The 26,351-nt window shown below is 40.2% G+C and overlaps 1 protein-coding gene across 1 annotated transcript; it reads right to left on the bottom strand.

Annotated features, from left to right (window-relative positions):
• Window positions 1–10,975: 10,975 nt before the first annotated feature.
• On the bottom strand, window positions 10,976–24,639 carry rdh8a (retinol dehydrogenase 8a). The gene is made up of 6 exons (XM_077559799.1): window positions 24,301–24,639; window positions 20,024–20,185; window positions 15,480–15,659; window positions 15,267–15,360; window positions 12,255–12,438; window positions 10,976–12,174 (listed from the first exon to the last, which is right to left on the bottom strand). Exons 1-6 carry the CDS (start codon window positions 24,404–24,406, stop codon window positions 11,947–11,949), a joined length of 954 nt encoding a protein of 317 aa, XP_077415925.1. The 5' UTR covers window positions 24,407–24,639; the 3' UTR covers window positions 10,976–11,946.
• Between the last annotated feature and the right edge of the window lie 1,712 nt (window positions 24,640–26,351).

The raw sequence follows: 26,351 nt of genomic DNA on the forward strand, positions 1-26,351 counted from the left end.
AGAATCATTGTCAATCAAATCATTTTGAATCAAAAATCATTCCTAATCGAAAATCGATCCTGAATCGAATCGCAGACCCAAAAATCTGAATCCAATCGAATCGTGAGACATTCAAAGATTCCCACTCCTAGTAACCAGCACCTGAAAATGCGATTGTAAGGCTTTAATACTAGTTTACAGCTGGGAAAAAAAGCGCAAAAATATTTCTAAGACTCTCCAAGCATCACCATCACCATCATCATCATAAAACGATCACGCTCTTGCCTTGTGTACTTGAACACCTTGTAGTGCATGACTGGGAAGACAGCTGTTGATGTATCACATCATTGTTCTCAGCATGAATAGCGTATGAAATCCCCAATGCACTTCTCATAAGTCTTTCTCTGACACTTTATGACGTTTTTGCCTCACAAGAGGAGGTGGCGGCGCATGTGTAGACAGTTGTTTTCACTGCTGCCCTCGGGGCTCCTGCATCAGCCATACGTTTTTATGTGCAACAGAGTGTGGGTACTCCACTCCGGCGCCCTCTGACCTTCCCACAGCTTCAAGAGGGGAGGCCTTGTGACAGAAAAAGCCAGGACCCACACACGTCCTCTCAAAGTCACATTCCAGGGGACGCTTTTCCCACCGCCGAGCAAACACATCGCTGTGTTCGCTTCTGGCTTACGTTCAGGGGAGTGGGTGATCTTGAGTGGGGTCCTGTACGACACTCATAACCGATCTGACCTCTGGCAAATGCCACAGCTAGTCTATTCTGTACAGGTCAGGGGAAAAGGCAGAAGGCCTGCATGTGGGAGAAAAGGACCTTGCCACTAATATGGAATTCAAACTCTTGGCTTTGATTCCACAGGAAATACTTGGCACTTGCAACTGTCCATGTGAAAAGCTTTTGCTGCATTTATTTTTTCAACTTTAAATGCCGAGTGTACAATTTTAAATGTTAAGCAGACAATTCAACAAAACAACAAAAAATATCAAATAAATAAAAAATTAAGTATTTTATTTCATTACTCACTCGGGTTGGCTGATCTCACATTCCACAGACTATGTTTGTCCAACACCTTATTGTTTTTAAAATTCAATTCTATAACAACAAAAACAACAGGAAACGTTTGAAATGCAATGCAGAACTGATCATTTATATCACTATAAAGCAGCGCTTCTCAAATAAGGGACACATGTGACCCCAGGGAAGTTTTTTTTTTTTTTGCCATACGAGAATAAAGTGTAATTGCACATCCATTACAGTAGGTGGCAGTGGCACTCCAATTGTCAGAGGAGTGTTAGATCTTGATATGATACTAAAGTTCGGGCAGAGAGTTTGGGGGGCCAAATATTTTCTTCCTCCTGTGGGGTGTCTCAAAACACAATTGAGAAGCACTGCTATGAAGACATCAAACATCTCTTGTACAAATTTGGTGTACCTAATATTATGACCAGCGAGTGTACCTGGGCTTGTTCACTTTATGTTAAAATCAATACATACAACTTAATATTTAGAGACCAAAAAAGTTCTCATTAACTCATTCACTGCCAATGACGACTATAGACGTCAAAAATTCATGTGAACTATTTCTATTAGTTTAAAAAAAAATTCATTTCATTTCATTTTTTATGAAAACCTAGATTTTTTTTATTGTACATTTATAACAGATATAAAATTATCATGCGATTAATTAATAAACGGCCCTTATTTTTTATTTATTTCTTAATTAGGCCCGTCAGGCAATTACATTTTTTTAAATTGTAATTAATCACATGACTTCACTAGTTAACTAAAATTTGATATCTGTTCGAAATTTACAATTTTTTCCCCCTAGGTTTTCATACTCTTGTTAGCAAAAGTGGGAAAAAATGTTAAACCAATAGAAATAGTTTAAATGAATTTTTGACATCTATAGCCGTCAATGGCAGTGAATGAGTTAAAATGCGCAACCTGCATTTTCTCCTCATCACTTCATTATTTCCTGTGTAAAATTTTTTAGCGTCCTTTGGCAATATATAACATCTTAATGCACGTGGAGATTCTACTTTTGGCTTCCTTTTCCTTTATCAAACAATGTTGAACCACTTCAAGATGTTGAGTAAATTATCCTCCTTATGTTGCGGCATTTCCTCTGAGGAGGAGTTCACTTTAGCAAAGTTGTGCTGGGATTGCGGCTTGGGGGGGATATTTACACCATGTCTAATAAGTGAGATATAAAAAAAAAAAAAAATTAACTAATCAAAACTGAAACCAACATACCACATTCCAACAAGTGAAGGGTGAAAAAATAGAAGTAAAAATGAGCGTAATCTAATTTGCTGTAGTTAAAAAGACAGACGTGAGGGGGGTGGCAGATAAGGGCTGAGAGGGAAAGCGGCCAAACGACAGAGGAGTGTTTGTCTTCTGATTAGGCCCAGCCAAATGGAGGCGGCGCACCAATGGAGATAACCAACAAAGACGTCTCTTCACTGAGGACAAATCGACGAACATCTTTTCACGGTCAATAGATGGAGGCATTCTTTTGTTTTGATGAGGGGACGGGGTAAGGGAGTAGGAGGGGGCGAAAAATCAATGGACGCGCCACACAAAGATTCCCTTCATCCCGCTTGCAGTGGAGGCCATGATCAAAATATGCGCGCTGGCTGCACAGCATGCACCAAAAACATTTTCATTGCGCTTCAAGTGCTTGTCGAAGCTTCAGATGTTCAAATAAACATCGGAAGACCTTTCCGGCTACACAAAGATGCTGAGTTTATGGAAAAAGTTCAAAACAATACTCCAATGGTGCCTTGTACTGTATAATGAACTAGAGAAATGGAGTCCTTTTGGAGGATTTTTGAAGGAAAAAGGTGTGTGTGTATTTAGGGGGTGGTACTTCATAAGGACAGTCCAGGTGTGGCGCTCGGCTCTTGACGTTTGCCAGATATTTAAGGGGGCGTGTTGATGGTGATGGGCAAAAATGCTGAGGGGTGGACGGAACTGGTGTTTGAGAGCCCTGGAGGTGGTGAAAAGCCTACACTACACTTCCGAACCACCCCCCACTGAACTCCCCGAGGGACACGGTCGAACCTCCAAAACATGTAGACTGATTGAGGACCTTTCCGAGGGTGTCGAGCTGGTCCATATTTTCATGGCTAGGACGGAAACCACAATGCTCCTCCTGGACACTCTACGGCCCCCCCTTCTTAAAAATGGGGGGCCGCCACCCCAGTCTACCAGTCCAAAGGACCATCCCCGATGTCCATGGAATGTTGTAGCTGTGTGCCAACCAGGACAGCCTCACAACATCCAGAACCAATAAGGTGGTGGCTCATGGAGCTAATGCTGGCTCTAAATTATACATAGGTGAGAATGGTTGCTTGTAGAAATGAAACAACTAATCGATTCAATCGATTATTAAATTAGTTGCCAACTACCACAGATGTCCGTTTTTCCGTGTTTAGAATCATTGTGCATTAGGGCAAGCCACTATGTGGCAGTAATGAGTCACGGGTGGTTGTAGGCAACCAATAGGGCAGGAGAAGTAGCGATTAGCCAATTAGCTTATTTTGCATCACGTGATTCGGCGGAACACTCACTGCATTAAGCAAGATAGCAACGCTTGGTGAAAATGCTCAAACAAAGAAGAAGAAACGTGATAATATTGGAACTTTACAAAACAAGTCTTCTTAACTCATTCATTGCCATTGACGGCTTTAGACGTCCAAAATTATTTTAAACTATTTCGATTAGTTTAACATTTTTTCCACTTTTCTTAACAAGAGTATGAAAACCTAAAAAAAAGGTTTTATTTTACATTTAAAACAGAGTTGCCTGATGACCTAATTTTTAATGATCTTTTCTTTTTTTAAATAATCTTTTTCCAAAAAAGAAAAGATTATTAAAAATTAGGGCGTCAGGCAATTATTTTTTTAATTGTAATTAATCGCATGACTTCAATAGTTAACTCATGATTAATTTTTATATCTGGTCTAAATGTACAATATTTTCCCCCTAGGTTTTCATACCCTTGTTAACAAAAGTGGGGGAAAATGTGAAACTAATAGAAATTTTTGACGTCTATACCCGTCAATGGCACTAAATGAGTTAAGTATGGGAGCATTTTTTTCTAAATCTTTCAAAACGGAGAGTGACGTGCAAAATATGCAAGAACGAGCTGGCTTGGCATTGCAGCATGACTTCTCTGGGGTTAGCACGTCAAGCGTAAACGTTGTGTGCATTGAAACGGAGGAAGATAAAACCTTTATGGGGCCTTAAGTTGCTCATCCTGTAGCCAAGACTACAATTTGTTTGCAGGTGGTTATTGTAATCACAGAGCTTTTCACTTTTTACTGTTTACAATGATGAGCGATGTTCTTGACTGTTTGTGTTTAACTAAACTTAGACTGACTGCATATTCTCCTCTTGTTAACTTCACCTTTTTTTTTTCTTTTTTTTTACAGCTTAATGCAGTCGTTCATGCCATGGGCACCTTATTTGAAATTTAAAGCATTGTTTACAGAGTTTTGTTAACAAAGCTTGACGTATGTAAAAGCTTATTTGGTTCCTCCAGTTTTGCTGGGTTTACGAAAGGATTTTTTGTGTGTGAACTGAACGCTTGCTTGCTTTCTGAAAATATCTTATTAAAGCAGAGGGTGTAATACCGCCATGGTGAAATTAATGAGAATGTTGATGTAGGCATGTGCAAAATTGAACAAAACACCACTCCAACTATATTTTTGAAAAGAATATAACATAACAAATCGAATAAAGGCAAAACTCAGAAGTTAACAACAATCAACTAATCGAAAAGATAATCAACCAATTAATTCATTGTCAAAATAATCGTTAGTTGCAGCCCTAGTTGCTTGTCTATATTTGTCCTGTGATTGAGTTCGGGGTGTAACACTGCCTCCGGCCCAAAGTCAGCTGGGAAAGGCTCTAACCCAAAATGAATGGATAGATGGAATATTGATAACGAATCAGCAATGGTTTGTGCTGAAAAGTGCATTACTGTTGGAAGTAATGGAGAGTACAGACGCTCCCCACCTTACGAACGAGTTACGTTCCGGACGATCGTTCGTAAGGTGAATTTGTTCGTAAGTTGCTTCAGTGCTATATTTTGTATTATAATTTATATTTAAAGCCTATATAAGTATATTGAAGGTTTATATAAGTATGTTTAAGGCTTGTACAAGTAACCTGCATTGGTTTGTACTGAAAAAAACTTTTAATAAAATGGAGAGAATACGTACAGTACTGTACTGTATTACGTATGTTAGAGAGAGAGAGCGAGAGACACACACAGTATGTACATGTACGTAATAAGATAAATAAAATGAAGTTTAACTTACTTTTGGAAGATGTACTCGATGCTTAAGGAGATGATGGAGGAGGAGGAAGAGGAGGATTTTATATCATGAGAGATTCTTCGTCGTCGCTGGAATCGGCTTCAAAAGTTATTTCCTGCTTCATGGGGGGCGTTTCTTCCTCCTCCTCCTCGCCACGTTGCTCAGCCTCCAATGAGCTCTCACAGCGCCAATCGTCGGTATTAGCGGCGGAAAGAAGCACTACGCGCAATACAAAATCTAACTTACAGCATTTCTTTCCAAACATTTTTCGACATACTGTACGCGCAGAAATGTTCGTATGTACCGTTGTTTGCAACTCGAATGTTCGTAAGTAGGGTCATAATAATAACAATAATAATGTCATACTCCAGAGTCCAGACTGATAAACATTTCAGTACAGCACTGACCATGTTTCCGTCATTGTGGTACTTTTTATCTTCCAACAAGAGTTTCAGGTGCAATATTACACTGATATTACATCACTGTTCAGGATAAAAGTGCAGCATCACATTACCCGGTATCAGATGACATTGTTTCCCAGCCTTGCACAATTACTTGTAATTCTCTTGTTGGGTAATGACAACGCTGGCGCACGCACACGCACACAGGCACACGCACACACACAGGCACACACACACACACACACAGGTTTGTTTTACTATCTTTGTGGGGCCATCTCATTGACATAATGCATTTCCTAGCCCCTTCCCCTAACCCCAACCATCAAAAATGATTGCCTACCCCTATTCCTTACCCCAACCTCAACCATAACCCAATTCAAACTTAAACTCTAAAACCAGGTTTGGACCCTTAAAAAGAGGTTTAAACTTGTGGGGACCACCAAAATGTCCTCACGTGGACGGGTGGGCCCCTCAACTCTGTGAAATTCCGAAATGTTGGCCCCGCTATGTGACAAAAACAAGACCATACACACACACACACACACACACACACGCACGCAAATCACAGCCGCGGGATCTGAGAGCAGACTTAAATTGTTTGTGTTCTGGTCTGAGGAGAAAGGGACCGAGCTAATCACGTCACGCTCGCCTCAATAGTATTTCTGTCTGACAAACAATGTGTGTGACTCATCTCTTTTGAAAAATGTTCCCAAACGATCTCGCGAACAAGCGTCTGGACTTGGGACCGGAGCGAATGACCCTCCCATTTCTCGCCGTGCGTGAATAAACACGTTGGGTGTGCAAGAGGTCAGCGCACAGCGGAGGTAAAGATGGACAGAGGGGAAGAGAAGGCAGACAGACAGTGGAGTCCGTCGAGATGGATGTGCTCAGTTTGCTTCTCCCCGCCGCCTCTGTTGCTTTAATGGATGCCACAGGACAACTTGGCCTTCTCCTTGTTTTGACTTGAGAAAGACTTATAGTGGTCCCCTTATACTCCATATTAGGTCAATGTATAACACAGCTTCCTCTTATGAAGTGAATGTCATGATTTTGTACCAAAAATATGACAAAGCTCTTCTAATAGTTTAAGGCGTGAATACGTAGCTCACATTAAAAAAAGGAACATACAGCACCTTGATTAGGGGATGCAAACAGTCTGATAAGGAGCGCATACGGAGCTCGTAGTGATCTCACAGTGACACAGTTGAGTTGTGGCAGGTTCCGTCTCAATTCACATGAAACCATCATACCTTGTTAATGTATTGCATACAGTGTAGGGAGTGCATACACAAGCACAAAACTGACACTGTTGAGCAGTGTTGATTTCCAACCAAATAGTCACAATTTGGACACACCTTGAGTACATACAAATATTGTGGTGATAATTGTTGAGCTGTGGCGAGTTCCGACTCAACTCACATGAAACTGTCGTGCTTCGTTAGTGAGAGGTCGCACTGTTGCTGTTAAGCCGTGTTTCAGTTCCTACTAAATTGTCATGAAACTGTCAGACTTTAATGGAGTACAGACGCTCCCCTACTTACGAACATTCGAGTTACGAACAACTGTACATACGAACATGTCTGCGCGCATGTCAAAAAATGTTCGGAAAGAGATGCTGTAAGTTCGATTTTGTATTGCGCACCTTTTTCCGAGTACTGTAGTGCTTCTTTCCGCCGCTAATACCGACGCTTGGCGCTGTGAGAGCTCACCCAGCATTGGAGGCTCAGCAACGTGTCGAGGAGGAGGAAGAAGAAGAAACGCCTGTCGCTCATAGATAAAGCCATCGCACTCTTCGAGCAGCAAGACCCAAATATTGAACGTTGCACAAAGGTTGCAAATCAATTGAATGATGCCATACAGTGCTACCGCATCATTTATGATGAAAAAAGAAGAATCGTCGTGCAATCGTCGTTAGATCGCTTCTTTCGGCCAGTTTCTAGTAAATCCTCCAAGGAAGATACTCATCAACCCTCATCTTCTTCTCCGCGACCCTCAACTTCTTCCTACATTGAAGTTACGGAGGAGGAAGTAACTTTTGAAGCCCATTCCAGCGACGACGAAGAACCTCTCATGATATAAAATCCTCCTCTTCCTCCTCCATCAAATCCTTAAGCATCGAGTACATCTTCCAAAAGTAAGTTAAACTTCATTTTATTTATCTTATTACGTACATGTACATACTGTGTGTGTCTCTCGCTCTCTCTCTCTAACATACGTAGTACAGTACTGTACGTATTCTCTTTAAACATAAATTAGAATACAAAATATAGCACTGATGCAACTTCAAAATTTCACCTTACGAACGATCGCTCGGAACGTAACTCGTTCGTAAGTTGGGGAGCGTCTGTACATACAATACGGATCTCGTGGTGACAATGTTGAACTGTGGCGAGTTCCGACTCAACTCACGTGAAACTGTCTTACCTCATTAACTCATTCACTGCCATTGACGGCTATAGACGTCCAAAATTGATTTTAACTATTTTATATATATATAACATTTTTTATTGTACATTTAGAACAGATATAAAATGTGCGATCAATTGTGAGTTAGCTAGTGAAGTGATGTGATTAATTACGATTAAAAAAAATGATCGCCTGACGGCCCTAATTTTTAATCTTTTCTTTTCTTTTTTAATCGCGTCAGGCGATTACATTTTTTTATTGTAATTAATCACATAACTTCAATAATTAACTAACGATTAATCACAAATTTTATATCATTCTAAATGTGAATATATATATATTTTTTAGGTTTTCATACTCTTTATTAACAAAAGTAGAAAAAGTGTAAAACTAGAAATAGTTAAAAAAAAAAAATTGACGTCTATAGCCGTCAATGGCAGTGAATGAGTTAATGGAGAGCATACAGTTTACAGTGCGCATACAAAGGTTTGTAGTGACACACAGTTGAGCAGCTTTGATTTTCTACTTAATTGTCACAAACTGACAGCTTGTTTATGGAGTGCATGCAGTTTAAGGAGTACATACGGAGCTTGCAATGACACCGCTGGGCTGTTTTGCTGCCAATGAATGAAATAGTTGCAAATAAATAATGAGCTGCTACACCTAATCACTTTTTAAGGAAATATAGGATGATATATCTAGACTGTCTTTTGTGACGATATACCGCCATGTCCAGCAGAATGTCAACATAACATAAACATAACAAAAAGTATGATTTTTCTACTAAATGCTGATGAAAACATCTGGCTACCTCCAGTCACATTCAAACCTGACCTGCACCTTCTTTCTGCATGCACTTTGAATGTGAGTGATGCAATACAAACGTGAAGCTATGTCTGCTGCTGAGCCATGCTGACCTGGGATCAGGCTCAAGCACTCCGTCTAGACAGCCGCTCCTTTTAATGCTGGCATCCCCGAGCGTCGCGAGCCTTTTCTCTGCCTCGTCTGGGTCCGAGTTATCCGAGCCTGGTTCTCACAATTTCCTGACCTTGAGTCTTTGTTTTTTAGGCCATCCCGTCCTGCTCATCATCTCTCTAAAGCAGACTTAGGTGAGGTGCTCCTATAGGGTGACAATGGCTGAAATGAGGATGCTGGGAAGTGGATTAACCAGCAACACAAGCGAGCAGGCCAATTGCGTGCACGTTAAATATTCTGCCGGCATGCCAAAGACAAATATGGAGGCTCCGCTCTTTATTATGTGGACGCGCTGGTAAACAAGTTCACATTCAGCTCTGTGAGTTTAGCGCTTCTGTACATGTGACAGGGTGACAATACGGAGGAGACCTCAACATGACATGCTGCCCTCATTATGTTGCAATTAGGCTCTTGATTGTGAAACAATGGTTTGATGAGCGCCCGGTTTCAATGAGACTTCTCTACATCTCCTGTGTTCATTCAATTAGTAAACAACTCTTCCATTCAGGCAGCCCAAATTCCCACTTTCCCAAATCCGACCGACAACCCAACCCCCCCCCAATGGGACCCTGCCCTTCGCCTCCAGCGTCCCAACACTGGCATCCTCAGAACCCTCGGGACAAACAAGACTCCCCCGACTCCCCTCCCGCCCCGAACCTACTCCTACTGCCGCAGCCCCCTCCCGCACACACCCATTTGATTGTGATTGACAGTGCCTTTGTTCCATTGTGGGGAGCTGTCGCCTCTGATGAAGACACATACACAGAGGCGAGGAGCTCATTGTACGGCGCGCCGAAACAACAGGTCTGCGACCGGTTGCGTCGTCCTCTCATGGCGACGGCGACCGTGTGTGTGAGCGTGTCACGCTTTGGGTGCTACAGGGTGTCACGATCGGGACAAAAAAAAGCCTGAAGCGGGGTCCCGGTCTGGTGGGCTGAGGCGGCCAGCTGCCGAGGGGAGGCTCGGGGCCCGGCGGTGCGTCTGAGGAGGCCGTCATTAGGGCGCACCCCTCCTCGGGGATGGGAACCAGGTCACATTCTCTCACACGGCACAAAGCGGGGTGCATGCCCGAGAGGGGCGGGGAGTCCGAGGGAGGGGGGGTTTGATGGGTAGCGGGCCATGACCTCTTTATATCCATCAACAGATCACTAACTTGGCCCACGGCCGTGCACATAAAACGCATTCACACACACAAACACATGCTAATGGGCATGTGCATACGGACAAATGCTAAAAAGTTTTTCTGCACGAGGCCTCTTAGCCGAGAACTCAACTATGACGTTTTTGTTGACACTATGCACCTTCACAATAGCCTACATTGTTTTATCAAATCAGGGTTAAGATTAGATTTATTTTACGAGTTGAAAATGTAAGCAAGAGAGCTACTATCTTCAGTTTGCTTCTTTTCTCCGTAATAGAGCTAATAGCTATCAATGGATACGACAGTATAATGTTACCACTTAAGTTAGTTTGGAATTCACAACAGCTATTTCATGATCTACAACAGCAAATCCAACGAACGGAATAAATTAGCATACAATTATTTGAACTCTTTATCTGCTCTTAAAGAGCATATTCCATTTGATTGTAAACTGTATCCACTCAACTTTCTATTGGTATTCATGATTTTAATTGAATCATCAGTGACGTTTTGGCAGTGTTTATGTTCTGAGTGCCCAGAAAGGAACCCAGAAGTATAATACTATATTCACAAAACATGACTATGGTTATTATTGTATATGAATTGCAAGTGGATCTGTCCACTTGCTGGTGACTCTCTGGGGGAAAGGCTGTGAAATACTGCCATCTATCGCTTATAAAGGAGCTTCACAGCAAACTGGCCAGTCTCATGTGCCATGTTGACAAATATGCTCGAAAAGGGTAAATCAGATTTTTATTTATACAAAGGAAAAAATCTGTATGAAAATTGTATGGATATGTGATCTACCTTTAACTCATTCACTGCCATTGACATCAAAAATTCTATATTAAAATAATTTCTATTAGTTTCACATTTTTTCCCCACTTTTGTTAACAAGAGTATGAAAACCTAGATTTTTTTTGTTGGTACATTTAGAACAGATATACAATTTGTGATTAATTGTGAGTTAACTATTGAAGTCATGCGATTAATTATAATAAAAAAAAAAGATCATCTGACACCCTTAATTTTATAATAATAATAATATAATAATCTTTTGTTTTTTTAATTAGGGGCATCAGGCAATTTTTTTATTATTTTTTTTTATTTAATTTACTAACCCTAACCCTAAACCCTAACCCTATTGTAATTACAATGACTTCACTAGTCATTAACTGACGATTAATCACAAATTTTATATCTGTTCTAAACATACAATACATTTTTTTCATACTCTTGTTAACAAAAGTGTAAAAAAATGTGAAACTGTTAGAAATAGTTCAAATGAATTTTTGACGTCTATAGCCGTCAATGGCAGTGAATGAGTTAATAAGCCTTGAAATGCAACAATTGATCAAAATTTGTATTGTACAGCAGTTATGACTGACGTGACATTAGGTATGCCACACAATAAGATTTATTCCTGGTATGCTAGGCTATACGTTAGCATTATTATGACTTTAAAAAAATTATTATAATAATTACTTTGCTTCGATCTTGCGGCTGAGTTCACCGTTGTGCTTAGTCGAGTGTCCGGAGGATTTTGCCCGTTTCCTAAAGTTCATCCCCTGCTGCAGCGATGACTAAAGCCCTGGCTCTTAATCTTCAATAAAATATATTTATGTATCCGTGCATGTATCCACTGTCAGATCAAGGTGCCTTTTCTTTGCCTAATGACTGATTGCCGGCGAAAGAGGGTGATTGTCCTCAGTTAGGCGAAAGGGTGCGTCGGCGCAGGCAGCTGCACGTCAGGCACTTGAGGATGCTCATGGTGATGTGCATGAGAGGTCCCAAATTAAAGAGCAGGTTGTAGAAGGTGTTGACCGACAGCCCGCCCGTCTCGTCGGCGTACTTCAGGGCCACGATGGGCGTGTACAGGCTGTTGGTCAGATTCCTGAAGCGGGGGCTGCTCGACTCGATCACCTTCTTAGTGCACTGAAGGGGACCGAAAAAGCCACATGGGGTCAGCGATGGGATTTCTGCCACAATCCAAAAAGTACAACATTCTTACTCACTTTGGCTATGTCCTCCGCCGTCTGACCCATGGCTTCGAAGATATCTATAGACGACGGCAGGTAAACGTCTTTAAAGTAACGAACCGTGTCGGCGTCCACGCCCGGGTACTCCATCTTGGCCACATCCTCCATCATCTTTGTCTCAAACTCTGTGTGCACCGGACCCGGCTCGATCATCGACAACCTGACAAAGGATATACATGGAGGAATAAACAAAGGAAAAGAGAGTTGGGAAGGGATGAGTGCTTGACTACATTTTTATCAGCTTAATTGCTGAAGTGAATTTTGAACATTTACGGTTCAACCTTTGCAGATTACTAGGACGTGGGTAACTAAGAATACAGAGGGACGGTACATACAAAAAAATAAATTAGCAAGCACAGTGGTATACTTTTTTAAGTGAAATTGGGACAGTAAGTTAAAAATGAATTAGGCAATTATGCTACTAGGCTAACGATATGTTACATGTACAACCAATCTTTTAATGGGACCGTGTGAAGATCCCCCCCATTTTTCACTGTTCCTTCATTTTTAAAACGCACTATTAAATTAAATCACATCAACGTAAATTTTTAAATGTAATTGTAGGTCTAGTAATTGCTAATTATATTTCATGTTTCAGGTGAAGAACTTAGCCAACGTAGTAATTGGTGGCAGGCTTGCGAGGTGTGGTCTCTCTGAGGCACCAAAGTGCGCGTGCTTCAAAATACACACGCTTTGAAGTTAGATTTTTGCATTCTATTAGTTCACAACTAGATGGCCCTAAATTATACACACTGTCTGTTTAAACAATACTTAAAGCAGTCCTTCTCAAATAGGGGGCGGGCCTCATGTGAGAATAGTCTAATTGCACATCGACTACAGTAGGTGGCAGTAGCGCTCTCATTGTAGGAATGTGCCCAAGCAGTATCCATCCATCCATTTCCACAACTTTAATAAAGTTACTCAGTAGATTTATGTTTCTATGTTAATTTTCTTTAATGTTAATAAAGATACAATGTTATGCAGTGGTGCACTTACATCAATTTTACAGACAAATAATAAAAAATATTTGCGTGTTCCTGGTGTGGGGGTGGGGAGCTTTGCAACAGAAAATAATTGAGAAGCACTGACTTAAAGGGAACATAACTGTGAGCAAGCCGTTCAAAACTTGACTTGACCTTATAAAAATATCGCTAGTGTCGAGCCAAAACCTCATACGTCACAGTTTTTATAAATTTGATATCATTACAAAAATCCAATCTATGGGTCAGCCTAGACGTGTGGGTGCTATTTGTGCAAATTATTGAACAATCTAAAGTGTTGCAAATAGCTTGCTCTCTTTGATGATGCAATGTTAATGGTTGAACAAACATGAAACGTGACAGTTTTGGAGGTATAAGGGCCTGATGCCAGCAATATATACATTTTACTTACAGACATTGCATCATAATGCACATATGAGAGGATTGAGAAGGACATTGTTCCATCAGCCATACAGAAAGTCATCCTACCACCTAAACTGGGTTGGCAAATTAAACATAATACATTTCGGTAGCAACACACTAATAAATAATGTACTCTAAGCGTAAAACTAAACTTGACAAATATACACTTACGGATATTACATCTTAAAGTATGTAATTCACACAGAGAAACATTCTGTCAGATGTGCATGTTAGTATTGGTGACTGGTATCGCAGCCTTCATGACACCTAATTAGGCTTGGGGAGTAACGGAATACATGTACCGCCGTTACGTAATCAGATTGCAAAAAAAAAATATATATTCCATTACAGTTACAGGAAAAACATGCAATCAGATTACAGGTACATTTATTAAAAATGGGGATTACTGCGAGGGATTACAATTTCTACGATGAGAGAGACGGCAAGAGAGAGAGAGAGAGAGAGAGCGGGAGTGAGAGAGAGATAAGGACTGAGTGAGAGAGAGCACGTGCACGCCCGTGCGAATGTAACCGTTGCTACATGTCGGGGAGGTGGGAACGAACGAACCGACTAGTCGTGTCCTCCACATGCGGGCAGTTTGAAAAAGATTCATGGACGGGAAGAGGAAATGGCGACCGGTATTCACTGGAACTTACTCGGAGCAAAAGTTTGAGCTGAGAGTCCAGCGGCATGCTACGCGCTGTAGCTTCTTGCTAGCTAGCCCGCTAGCCTACAACCATAATGTGAGTTACACCTTACAAACAAATCTTCCTCCCACCAATTCACTATTTAAACATCATATACAACATATACACGGCTAAACTTGTGACTGGGATAAAAGTTTATATTGCAGTTGATGTCACGCATCGTCATCTTCATTGTACCTATCTATCTATCTATCTATCTATCTATCTATCTATCTATCTATCTATCTATCTATCTATCTATCTATCTATCTATCTATCTATCTATCTATCTATCTATCTATCTATCTATCTATCAATCAAACTCTGAGTTGTGGTTGCTTTCAGTGACAGTTCGAAAACAGCATATGGCCATCAATCAATCAATCAAACAATCAAACAATCAATCAATAGCCTACATGCTTTTTAATTACACAAGGATTTTTGCTATTTGTAGGCTGCCCGGGTCCCTATCACCCGCAAATAGCAGGGGCACATTGTATAGAATATATATTGTGGTGGTATTTATTTTTATTTTGTCTTCATGAGCATACTCAATATTGGAGTAATCCAAAAGTAATCCAATTACATTCCTTTAATATTATGGTACTTGGATGACGTTACTAACTACATTTTTTAGAAGGTAACTTGTAACTGTAATGGATTACATTTTAAAAGTAACACTCCCAACCCTGCACCTGATACATTGAAATGAGTATTTGCCTGATACGGACATCTGGTAGTCGTACCTTACCAACACAATTGGTTGTACACAATCACATTGCTTCCTTATCCAATTGCAATCACTCTACAATTTCTCTCTCTCTCTCTCTCAACACAACGGGTCAAGTCTAGCAACCCCCCCACCAAATAGAGGCTTCTTAACAATTCACAGACATTACCTGACGTTGAACTTCATCAGCTGCACGGCCATACTCTCGCAAAAGCCCTCCATGGCAAACTTGGAAGCCGTGTAAACGTCATTGAACACAACTCCTGTTCCAGGACCAGCAAAAAATAAATACATAAAAAAATTGAAAAAAAGAATTAGTCCCGTACCAGATACCATGCAAATATTGATCACAGAGGAGAAAGCAAGATCAATAGACGCCTACCCTGAAGTCCCATGACGCTGCTCATGACCACGATGTGTCCGGACCGCCTCTTCTTCATGTCCGGCATCACCTCTTTGATCATGCGTACGACGCCAAAGAAGTTGGTCTCGAACACTCGCTTCATCTCATCGATGCTGATGCTCTCCACCGGGCCCAGCAAGCCCACGCCTGCGTTGTTTACTGTCGGCGTCACAAAAAGGATTGCAGTGAAACTCGACTACATGTTGCTCCTCCTTTAGCTTTGCTAGATGCTACGAGATGCTGCCAAAGGAATATTGTTAATTCACAAATCGCAAGAGTTTACTGTCAAACTATCATAAAACAAGAATACTATTTTTCATACGAAAAAACACTATACCATTTTTTTTTTAGAACAAAGTAATGGCATTTCCATATATTTGAATGGGAAAAGATGATTTGAGAAGCGCTTTTAACTAAGAGCGTGGTTGAATAAAACACATTCCCATCACACACTGTAGGTGGTTGTGGTTTTCTGGGTGTCTTCATTGAGACTACCACAAGAGGTCAGCGTAAAAGCACAACAAAGCAGTGTGACGCAACGGCAGGCTTTGACAAAGGCCTTGTGGGTCTTGAGTAATGAGGTGAAGGGGCTTTGGACTTTGCACAAGATGCAAGCAGGCTTTTAAACAGAATCTTTATACGCACTCAAGCCTTAGCACATGATCTGACTTTAATATTAAAGAGCTTGTTTGGTGCATTAAAGGACAACATGTGTATTAGACCTGCTATACTGACCCTATTTCCTCATGTTGTTTGTTGCCACTACATTTCAGAGAACACATTGTGTGTGCTGGGGTATGGATGGATAATATAGATTTTAATTGTATGGAAAAAAAATAGTTGTGATCAAGATATGTTAAATAAGCCAGTGGCGGCTTTGTGCAAGCGCCATTCCTTTGCAGTCTGGACAAAGAGGAACATCTCTTGCTATGGAAGTGAGCATTGCACTCTCAAGAAGTCTACAATAAGACCACAGAAAAACATTCGATTGTTGCTCAACATTTTTGAAAAAAAAAAAGACTCTGGAGTGGTTTGAAAAGTTGCAACATTTATCAAAAAGTGTGAGAAGCATGCTGTTATTTTGTACCCTTTGTGTATTCAGAGACATCTTCTTAAGACAGCTAGGAATTGTTTAAAAATGTAAAAGAATTGCATCCATACCGTATGTCTCTTTTTCAGTGGTGCCTTGATTCATTTGTCTCCACATTCCTAATCGTTTCCAATTGAAATTCATAGAAATGCCATTATCTCATTCACCCCCAGCCATTTTTACTGAAGCAACGCCCTTCGCTCTGTTTTACTGGATTTTGACTGATTTTGCAAGGCCCACAGAATATTGTGTTCCATTGCTATAAAAACATGGAACCTACCCAAAGAAAGATTAGAGTCTCTTTTTTCCAGGAAAAAAATTCTATATTTCTATCTGTTTCCATTTTGCAGCAATTAGCATTAGAATATAGCTCAGTTTCATCATTATTCACAAACCTGGTGAAAACACTGGGGAAAAGAGCTTGTTGCAACATGGCCCTGGTTGATCTCTTATACTCTGCCGCCAACTGCTGGCTTTTTTTTTTGTAATAACTACCATTGCTTTAAGCGACCTCTTCGGGTCAGAGGCTGCATCAAAACCTTCTGTATGCTCTAGCATAAAAAAACATAAAAAAGGTATAAATACGTTTTTTGGGACCATGGCAATGAAAATTTTGAAATATAACGTTTTTATATGTTTTTGGGAGCAAATGAGTTCTGTTAACCCCCCCCCCCCATTTTTTTTTTTAATAAAATAAAAAACAAAAACCCAACATTTAACCTTTAAATTTAAACAAAGTTGAATTTGAACAATTGGATCTAAGACTGACAGATGGATATCCTGTTTAGGCCCCCTGAGATCTAGGCAGGCATTTTCCAATCATATTGCAGTGGGGTTTGTCCCGCCTAGATTTCAATTGGGATTCATAATGTCTCTCAGCGTTAATATTAGTCGTTCTATGCAGAGGCTAAAGAACACATGACTGTGAGTACTGTTCTCTGTCTACATATCTGACTCCAATCGGATTCTTCCTCAAATCCGTTTTTTAGGGCTGACTGTCCAGACTGTTAAAAGCAAGTGTATAAATCACACATTATTGATCCATCTGACAGGTTGCTGTAGCAACGACGTCAAAAGGAGGCGGCACCCAGCGTGTGTAGTTTGAAGTCATTGTGATGCTATTTACTGCTCTGCTCTTTTTCTTTCTTTCTTCTTTCAGACGACAAAAGAGCCATCCACTTTCAATCTAGATGGGCTAAAAATGGGATTTGGGCTGCCAGTCTGAACAAGGTCTTAGTTTGAAGATGGCGGGACCTTGTTTGATTTAAAGTGGAAGTCAACCTTAAACATTTCTTGACAATAATATATTCTATGCAGCCCCACTGATCTAAATATGGTATTCTGGTTAATATTACATTTGTGGAATAATAGTTATGAAGCCAAATCCAGCCGTTTTTATCCATCTCAGGGGGCGGCCATTTTGCCACTTGCTGTCGATTGAAGAGGGCATCATAGTTGCGCAGGGCTCAGACAGGCAACGACCAATCACAGCTCACCATTTGTTCTTGTTTTTTGAAGCTGCGCTGTGATTGGTTGTCACCTGAGCCCACAGCAACATTGATGCCGTCTTAAGTCGCCAGCTGAGATGGATAATAACGGCTTAATTTTGCTGCTTAAACTCATATTCTACTAACGCAATATTAACCAGAATATCATATTTAGACCAGTGGGGCTGCGTATAACATATTATTGTCAAAAACAAAAGTTGGGGTTGACTTCCCTTTAAAAAAGGTGTAATTCTCTTTGTTTCATGTTTAGTTTGAGTGCACACTTCAACTGGGAGTGGCATTAAACAGCCTGAAGCCTTTTTTTTTTTAATGAACGGTTGACTGTTTGCTTATTGTGAACTTTTAGTTACCTTCTCTCGAAATTAAAATCCAGCTTTACAGATGGCGTATCAAGATGTAATTACAACCACCGGGCGGTTGCATATTTATTTTTCAGTGGAGGGTGGGAAAAAAAAGTGTCTATTTGAGGTGCCGTTTATTTATTCAGGTGGACCATGAATTGAAGTACTATGCTAGGAGAAAGATTCTCAAAGTGTGGTACAAGTACCACTAGTAGCACTTGTGCTATGTGGCCTCTCTCTACTAGCACGTGAACTAATCTTGTTCTTTAAACCTTTAAAACATGAATTGCAAACAAACATATTAGAATTTAGTTTCTAGCTGTACATATACTTATTTCATTTTTTTTGCAGTACAGTACTTATTTACTTTCCATGTACATAACTTCAACTACAGTACTATATATATATATATTAGGGATGTTAGAAAAAAATCGATTCGGCAATATATTGCGATATTACAGTGCGCAATTCTCGAATCGATTCGATATGTGGCCGAATCGATTTTTAAACATAATTTTTTTATGGGAATATTCAACATGTCTTACTTAGGGTTAGGATTCACACATTAAGCATGGAAGAATGTTATATTAATGGAACATTAAGCCTTAACTCATTCACTGCCATTGACAGCTATGAATGTCAAAAATGCATTGAACTATTTCATTTAGTTTTCCCACTTTTATTAACAAGAGTATGAAAACCTAAAAATTGTTATTGTACATTTAGAACAGATATAAAATTTGTGATTAATCATGAGTTAACTAGTGAAGTCATGCGATTAATTACGATAAAAAATTTTATTGCCTGACGCCCCAAGTTTTTAATAATTTTTTTTTTTTATTCATTCACTGCCATTGGCGGCTATAAACGTCAAAAATTGATTTGAACAATTTCTATGTATGAGTATGAAAACCTAGAATTTGTTTTTATTGTACATCTAGAACAGATATAACATTTGTGATTAATCGTGAGTTAACTAGTGAAGTCATGCGATTTGTTACAATTAAAAAAATATTGCCTGCCCCCCCCCTAATTTTTAATAATCTTTTTTTTTATAATGAATTTATGGCAGTGAATGAGTTAATATTTTATTTCAGTGCTGTTCAAACATGAAACAGACTGCAACCTGTTTGTTAAATGCAGTGGCTCAGTTGTAAGCCTCTATTTTCAGATAAATAAATACATTTTTATACAAATCTTACAGTGTACATGTACAAGTTTACTGATTAGTATTTTCGAAATTTGATTTAAAAAAATTTTTTTTTAAATCGCAATAATCAATTTATAGATTCATATCGGGAGTAATCGGAATCTAATCGAATCGTGACCTATGAATCGTGATATGAATCGAATCGCCAGGTACTAGGCAATTCACACTCCTAATATATATATATATATATATTTTTTATTTTTTTTATTTTATTTTTTTTACAGTTTTAGCCAATAGGAGGTGTCTCACTGTCAACAAGCTCCTTTTCTTTTGGGTCATCAAATAGCCTACATTGCTGGACGACCTTATCAGATGTGCTCAAATGATAAATTGGGACATTGTGCAGATGTTAGTCATGCAGGCGTCCGACTCACTCAAGATATCAATATGACGGTCCTTCACGCTGTTAATGCACTGCTTGACAGATTCGTCGCTGCACACGTCGAGCGGCAGCAGCACCAAGTTCTTCCCGTACGCGTCTCCCGCCGCCTCCACGAGCTTGTTCTTCTTCTTCAGGTCACGCATGGTCGCGACGACTACAGGGGAGGACAATAACACAAGTTGTTTAGGCTTTTTTTATTTCTCTTTGGAATGTGTTTGTTGTCATACTTGATCAAATTATGTTAACAACATTGACCAACAGCACTAAGGTGGCACATGGGACTTTGAGCCCTTTGATGTGAGAGGCCACCGCTATGCAACTTCCTTGCTACACACCATCAAGCACACACACGCACACTAAAAGTGGCTGCCGGGGTCAAAGTTCCTGCGGCAAGCATACCTCACAGGACAAAGAGCTGATTCGGTTTGAACTTTACATGCCGTGGCCACATTAGCACACAATGACTACAGGGATCACATGATTAGCGACGACATCTATCAAGTCGGTTGTGAGGCCTCGTCCGTTTCGCTGAGTCGGCCGAGTGATGTTATCAAGGGGAGGAAAGCATTCTTACACAACGCCAGTCAGCGGAGGTAAACAAGGAGTCGGACTCGACTGATAAACCTCCAAGCGTCACCTTGGTATTTTTAGATGAAGGCAAACTGCGTTTGAGGTTTCTTACAAGTAACAATGTGGAGGAGAAACATCCAGAGCGGACGCTTCTATTATAAACGACATCACATTTTTTCACTGTTATGCTCCTTTAAAGCACATGTCTTCGTTTAAAACACATTTTGCACAGAGTTAGCTGTTGCTTAGCATTGTCACTACAATCAAAACCATGCAATGCCATACTTTTATCCTCTACATTATTTTTTGTTTTTAATTTGACGGTGACAGTTTTATTGCGTTTATTTACATCTATATGAGCAACAGTAGCATCAGAATGTGCAGTGATTGGCTAAAATCAGACACATCAGTACATATACATTAAGTAGAGTATTATGGAAAATTCACCTCTTAATTTTTTGTATGAAAATAATTGTCTCACTGGACAAGTGTGAAATTAAACAACCAAGCAAATCTTTTGATATCCAGACAGATATTTTGTTGGCTGGTCAAATTTTCTGATAATTAGCATATGTGTAAGATAACAAATCTGTGACTACTTGGCATTCGGGGTTCCTTCCTACTCACTTTTTTCTTTACGCATAGCCACTTGCCTAGTTGCAATGCCCTAGCTTTGCCCATGGTAGCAAAAGCACTACTTGCTATCAGCAGTGGCTAATGTTGACCTGTAATGCTAGCTTAGTAATGCTAACGCTGTTATTTTGTTAAAGCAGGATATGTGTTTTCTGTTACTATTTATTAGGGGTGGGAATCTTTGAATGTCTCACGATTCGATTACATTACGATTCTTGGGTGTGCGATTCGATTCAGAAACGATTTCGATAATGGGCGATTATTTTTTTAAATATTAAAAATGAATTGATTGAAAATGATTTTGCTCCAATCTATAGATGTGCAAGGAATTGTAATGATCTACTCCAGTCTGACTCGCTAATGCTAATTAGCGCGCTACTCGCTGCACTTTTATCACTCAAAAGAACGGCTCCACACTGCAAAAAAAAACACTTTTATTGGAATAACTTGATCATGACTTTTTCCTTCTACTCTCTAATGTGGCTACAACTTAACAGTGTATTAGACCGCGTGGAACCACACTGCCCCTAAGTGGCCAAATCGGGTACAACATTAACAGCGCTCCAAATAAAGGCACAAACAGACAAAGGCAAGACAGTAATCAATAATTTAAATAAAATAGATTTTGGGGAATTTAAAATCGATTGAACTGAGTGATTTAATGAGGCTACATTGCTAGCAGGTTAGACATGGCAAACTCCGTCTTTAATGACATAAGTTGTTCTTAAAGAAATTTTGGGCTGTACAACCAGATTGTATTCCTTCTTTTAATTTGACCTTGACTTTAAATGAAACAGCTGAAGTGAACTTTGAACTGCAGATTGAACTGCAGTGTTTAAGTCATTTTCGCAGCACGATTTAAAAACGTTCCTGGTTCCATGTGGCTGTTGACGTGTAACAGACCCCAAAGAGACGCGATGGAGATGTCACATTGTGTACTGTATTGAGGACATTGCTGTGTCATGTAATGTGTGCCTGTAAGAACTCATAAACGCTTTGGATATCATGTCACAACATGACGTGAATTAAGTCTCATGTAGCAATTTGCAAGGCTCTGGAGCAGGCAAGGAAATGTATGTTTGGCTATGAAACGAACAAGAGGGCCATTGTTCTCCAGGACTCCTGCAGGAATTACTGTTGGGCCGCTTTAACATTCTTGTACGAACCACACTGCGTTCCAAACACATCCGCCTCTACCGGGTCGCTCTGTCTTTAGCGAACTAAGCAATATTTAATCTTCTTTCCCAAAGGATCTAATGAAATTGTTGGGGCACCTCCACCGTTCATAGGGCGACTTCTCAAAGGAAGGCCACAGTGGGGAGAAAATACTCTGAAGGGGACCATGAAAGAAAAATAAGATTACCTTGGAGAAATTTTGTGGTTGGACAAAAATATGTACAATAGGACTGCTCTATAAGTAGTAAAGACAATGCCTTTAGAAATGCTTTAAGGTCAGAAAATCCATGCCAATGTGTGAAAACTGAGAGATTCCCTCACACAACAAAAGTTGAAAAATATTGAATAAAATGGACAAATAAGCTAAACAGCGAGTGCCAAACCACAAGTATAGTAACAATCATTATGACTTGACAGCAATACATGACAAGCTGTTTCTAACCCCTTAAATGCTTCCAATTTCATATACTGTAGGGGTGTGCCAAAAAATCAATTCTCATAAGAATCGCGATTCTCATTTAGTACGATTCTGAATCGATCTTAACTGTCCCTAAATCGATTTTATTCAAATTATTTTATACTTTCTTGCCTTTGTCTGTGTGTGCCTTTATTTTGAGCTGTTGTACCTGATTTGGCCACTGAGGGGCAGTGTGGTTCCACGCGGTCTAATACACTGTTAAGTTGTAGCCACATTACAGAGTAGAAGGAAAAAGTCACGATCAAGTTATTCCAATAAAAGTATATATTTTTTTCAGCGTGGAGCCGTTCTTTTGAGTGATAAAAGTGCCACGAGTAGCGCGCTAATTAACATTAGCGAGTCAGACTGGAGTAGATCATTACAATTCCTTGCACATTGCAAAAATCATTGTCAATCAAATCATTTAGAATGCAAAATCGTTCTCAATCGAAAATTTATTCTGAATCGAATCGCAGACCCAAAAATCGGAATCTAATCTAATCGTGAGACATTCAAAGATTCCCACCTCTAATATACTGTACAAGACAGCATTGCTCCAGAGGAAAAACAACCATTTATTGGCACATTAGAGTAACAGTGTATTACGAATAAGGTGCTGGAGTAACAAGGTGACCCAAGGTGTGCCCACGATGACACCTCATCAGTCACACCTTCTATCTCTGATTGGTTGTTTTTTCTTCAGGTGCAGTGTTTTTTATTTATTTAGCAGATTAGAGGCACAAGATGTGGCCAGAGATCATATTTATCATACGCTACTAATGTCAATTCAGAATGAGCATTTTCACAATGATGAAAGTTTTTAACTTCCAACTTAAGAGCCTCTACTGCAAAGTCACCAGGCAAGCAGGGATGGAGAAGAGCTTGAGTGACATAAGCGTGGGACACATCCCACCCACCAATGAACACTTCAAACGGGAGTGAGCCTTCGCTTGTACAGGTCTCAAACTTTACCCCCTCCTGGCTGAAGGCCTGGCACTGTAGGCTCATTAGACACGGCACTAAAGCGGGGCGAGTGGTGCATACTCCCACAATGGGCAGCGTTGAAGGGGAAAAAAATACGGGCGGAGGGGGTTATCGTTGGTTGGAGAAGTCACATGAAAGAGAAGTGACAAGCCTCCCTTTTACGGCGGTGCCTAGAAAGCCACGTCCCTCCGAAGCCCCCCGGCACGGGAAAGAAGCGGGCTTTCACATGATAATGGTTCAAGCGCAACACAAAACAGAGGGGTGACTGATTCCCGATCCTTAAAAAGGGGGGTGGGTTGTGTGGGGTGGGGGGGCTAGATACCATAACCGCGAGAGGACGTGACACCGACTGCGTAAAAAGTGCGTAAAAAAGTAACTCGTTTTTGCTAAAGCCCACTAATGTGTCTTGTGTGGTTGCTAAAAACGGAGAACGTAACAGAAAACTTTACCATGGTAACGCTTCTTCTCATCTCTGGCCAGCGTGACGGCGATTCTCAAGCCGATGCCGGAGGAGCAGCCGGTGATCAGCACAACTTTCTGCCCGCCGTTCGCCATGATGAGTGCGGATAAGGGCGCCGTGCAGCCTCGCAGCGCTCCTCGGCTCCTACGGATGCTTTCGCTCGCTCGGCCCCAACTAAAAGCGGACGGCCGCGGCGGCCATGTGAGCGTCTAATGCGGTCACATGCTCCGGCAGCGGGATCACCGCCCGCAAAGGTGGCATCGCGCGCAAGCCCACGCACGGTGACTTATTAAAAGTTACAGTCATTCCTCATAGAAAACCAGGGTTGAAAGTGGTATGTGCGCGCGCGCGCGCGCGCGTGACAGAGTGGGCAGTGCTTATGTGATGACAAAGCCGGACACGATGTGACACCTTTTTTTCCTTTTCTTTTTATAGTACAATGTTGACACGTTGGTTTGTTTATAGCAGATAGTTCCGGGTTACGTCACAGTCACTGAAACACTTTCATAAGACAACTGATTTTATTCATTCGTGTAGTTAGTCTATTTGATTTGATTAGAAGTTCAAGTTTAAAAGTTTACACAAATGATTATTTTAACATAAAGAATTATAAAATGCGCATTTAAAAAAAAATATTTGACTTTTTAATGGGAGAAAAATGAATCTGAACAGTTCTGTTAATTACCACATGTTAAAGCAACAAATATTAGGTATAAACTTGATGGAATAAAACATTTATTCTTTTAATTATTTTTTACCTTCCCCCCCCCCCATTTCTCAACCAGTTTAAATCTAAATCTAAAAATATTCAAGTTATTAGGACGTTATTAAAATTAAAATTTTTGTCACCATTCCACATGTTACAGGACAATGAATGAATATATGAATAAATAAATGACAAAAAACACACACGACATGACCTTAAAGTAACACATTTTCAACTGACTCAAACCTTTCTAACTTCCAAGTGTTCAATATTCCTGAAAAATAATTCCTACTTTTTGAGGAATTTCACATTTCTCATTCCCAAGTGAATATTAAAAAACAAACAAAAAACACATTTACAATTCTTCAATCAACTCACTCTATTTGAACATCATCATGTTCATCGTTCCACACAAATTAAGAATTTCACATTTTCCATGAACACATTTCTAAAATAATGAAGAAATTTCACAATTTTACATTTATCTTATTACTTTTTTTAAGAGTCTCACATCATACTGTACATTTCAATTCATTCTATATCTCTTCAGCATTCACACACAATGTAGTCACAAATTGCATTCTCTAGTTTACAATATGCTGCTACCAATGCCTTAGGTTGTGCTGCTATCTTGTGGTCAGAAGGTATAGCACAGGCTAAGTGAACACAGCCAAGCCTTGTGTAAGCATTTTATCAAAAATTAAATTACTGTAATCCAAAAATGAGGTAAGGGAAGTGACGACAAATCCCATCCAAGTTATCAGCGATAGATAATTTTCCAGGCTTTGCTGGCACCGTGAGCTACGTTCCGCCATGCCATCCGTGATTGATGTTGAAAGGGGTCAGAGTGCATCTGATAAAAGCTCAAACAGACTTGTTATTTTTGTCTACCGTGAGAGGTGAAAGTGCAAGAGCGCGAGTCCACCGCGTGTTGTAGTTTGCGGGGACATGATTTAATGTAATCCACCTTAAATCAGGGTCAGTGCCAGTTCTGGCAGGGACACCACTCAAGAAGGCTTAATGTTGCATCCTGCGTACGAAAAAGTCCCAAGGGCCCATGCTCGGAAGGTTGTCATTTGGGGCAGATTGTATGGCTTGTAATTTACTCCTGCTGTAGGGAATTCGCACAAATGAGCCACAATCAGAAGCAGGGATAATAGACAGATGGATGCAGCAAATTATAATTTTTTTAAATAAATTGATTTATTTTTAATAGAGAGTAAATGACTTGCTGACAATACCTCACCCATCAGCTTCTGTCCGAGTTAAGAAGACAGTACCTTATCATGATAACTCATTTTTGCTGATCTTAAAGCATTTCTCAACCCAGCAAT

This window comes from Vanacampus margaritifer, chromosome 2 (assembly GCF_051991255.1).
Source record: "Vanacampus margaritifer isolate UIUO_Vmar chromosome 2, RoL_Vmar_1.0, whole genome shotgun sequence".
NCBI lineage: Eukaryota > Metazoa > Chordata > Actinopteri > Syngnathiformes > Syngnathidae > Vanacampus > Vanacampus margaritifer.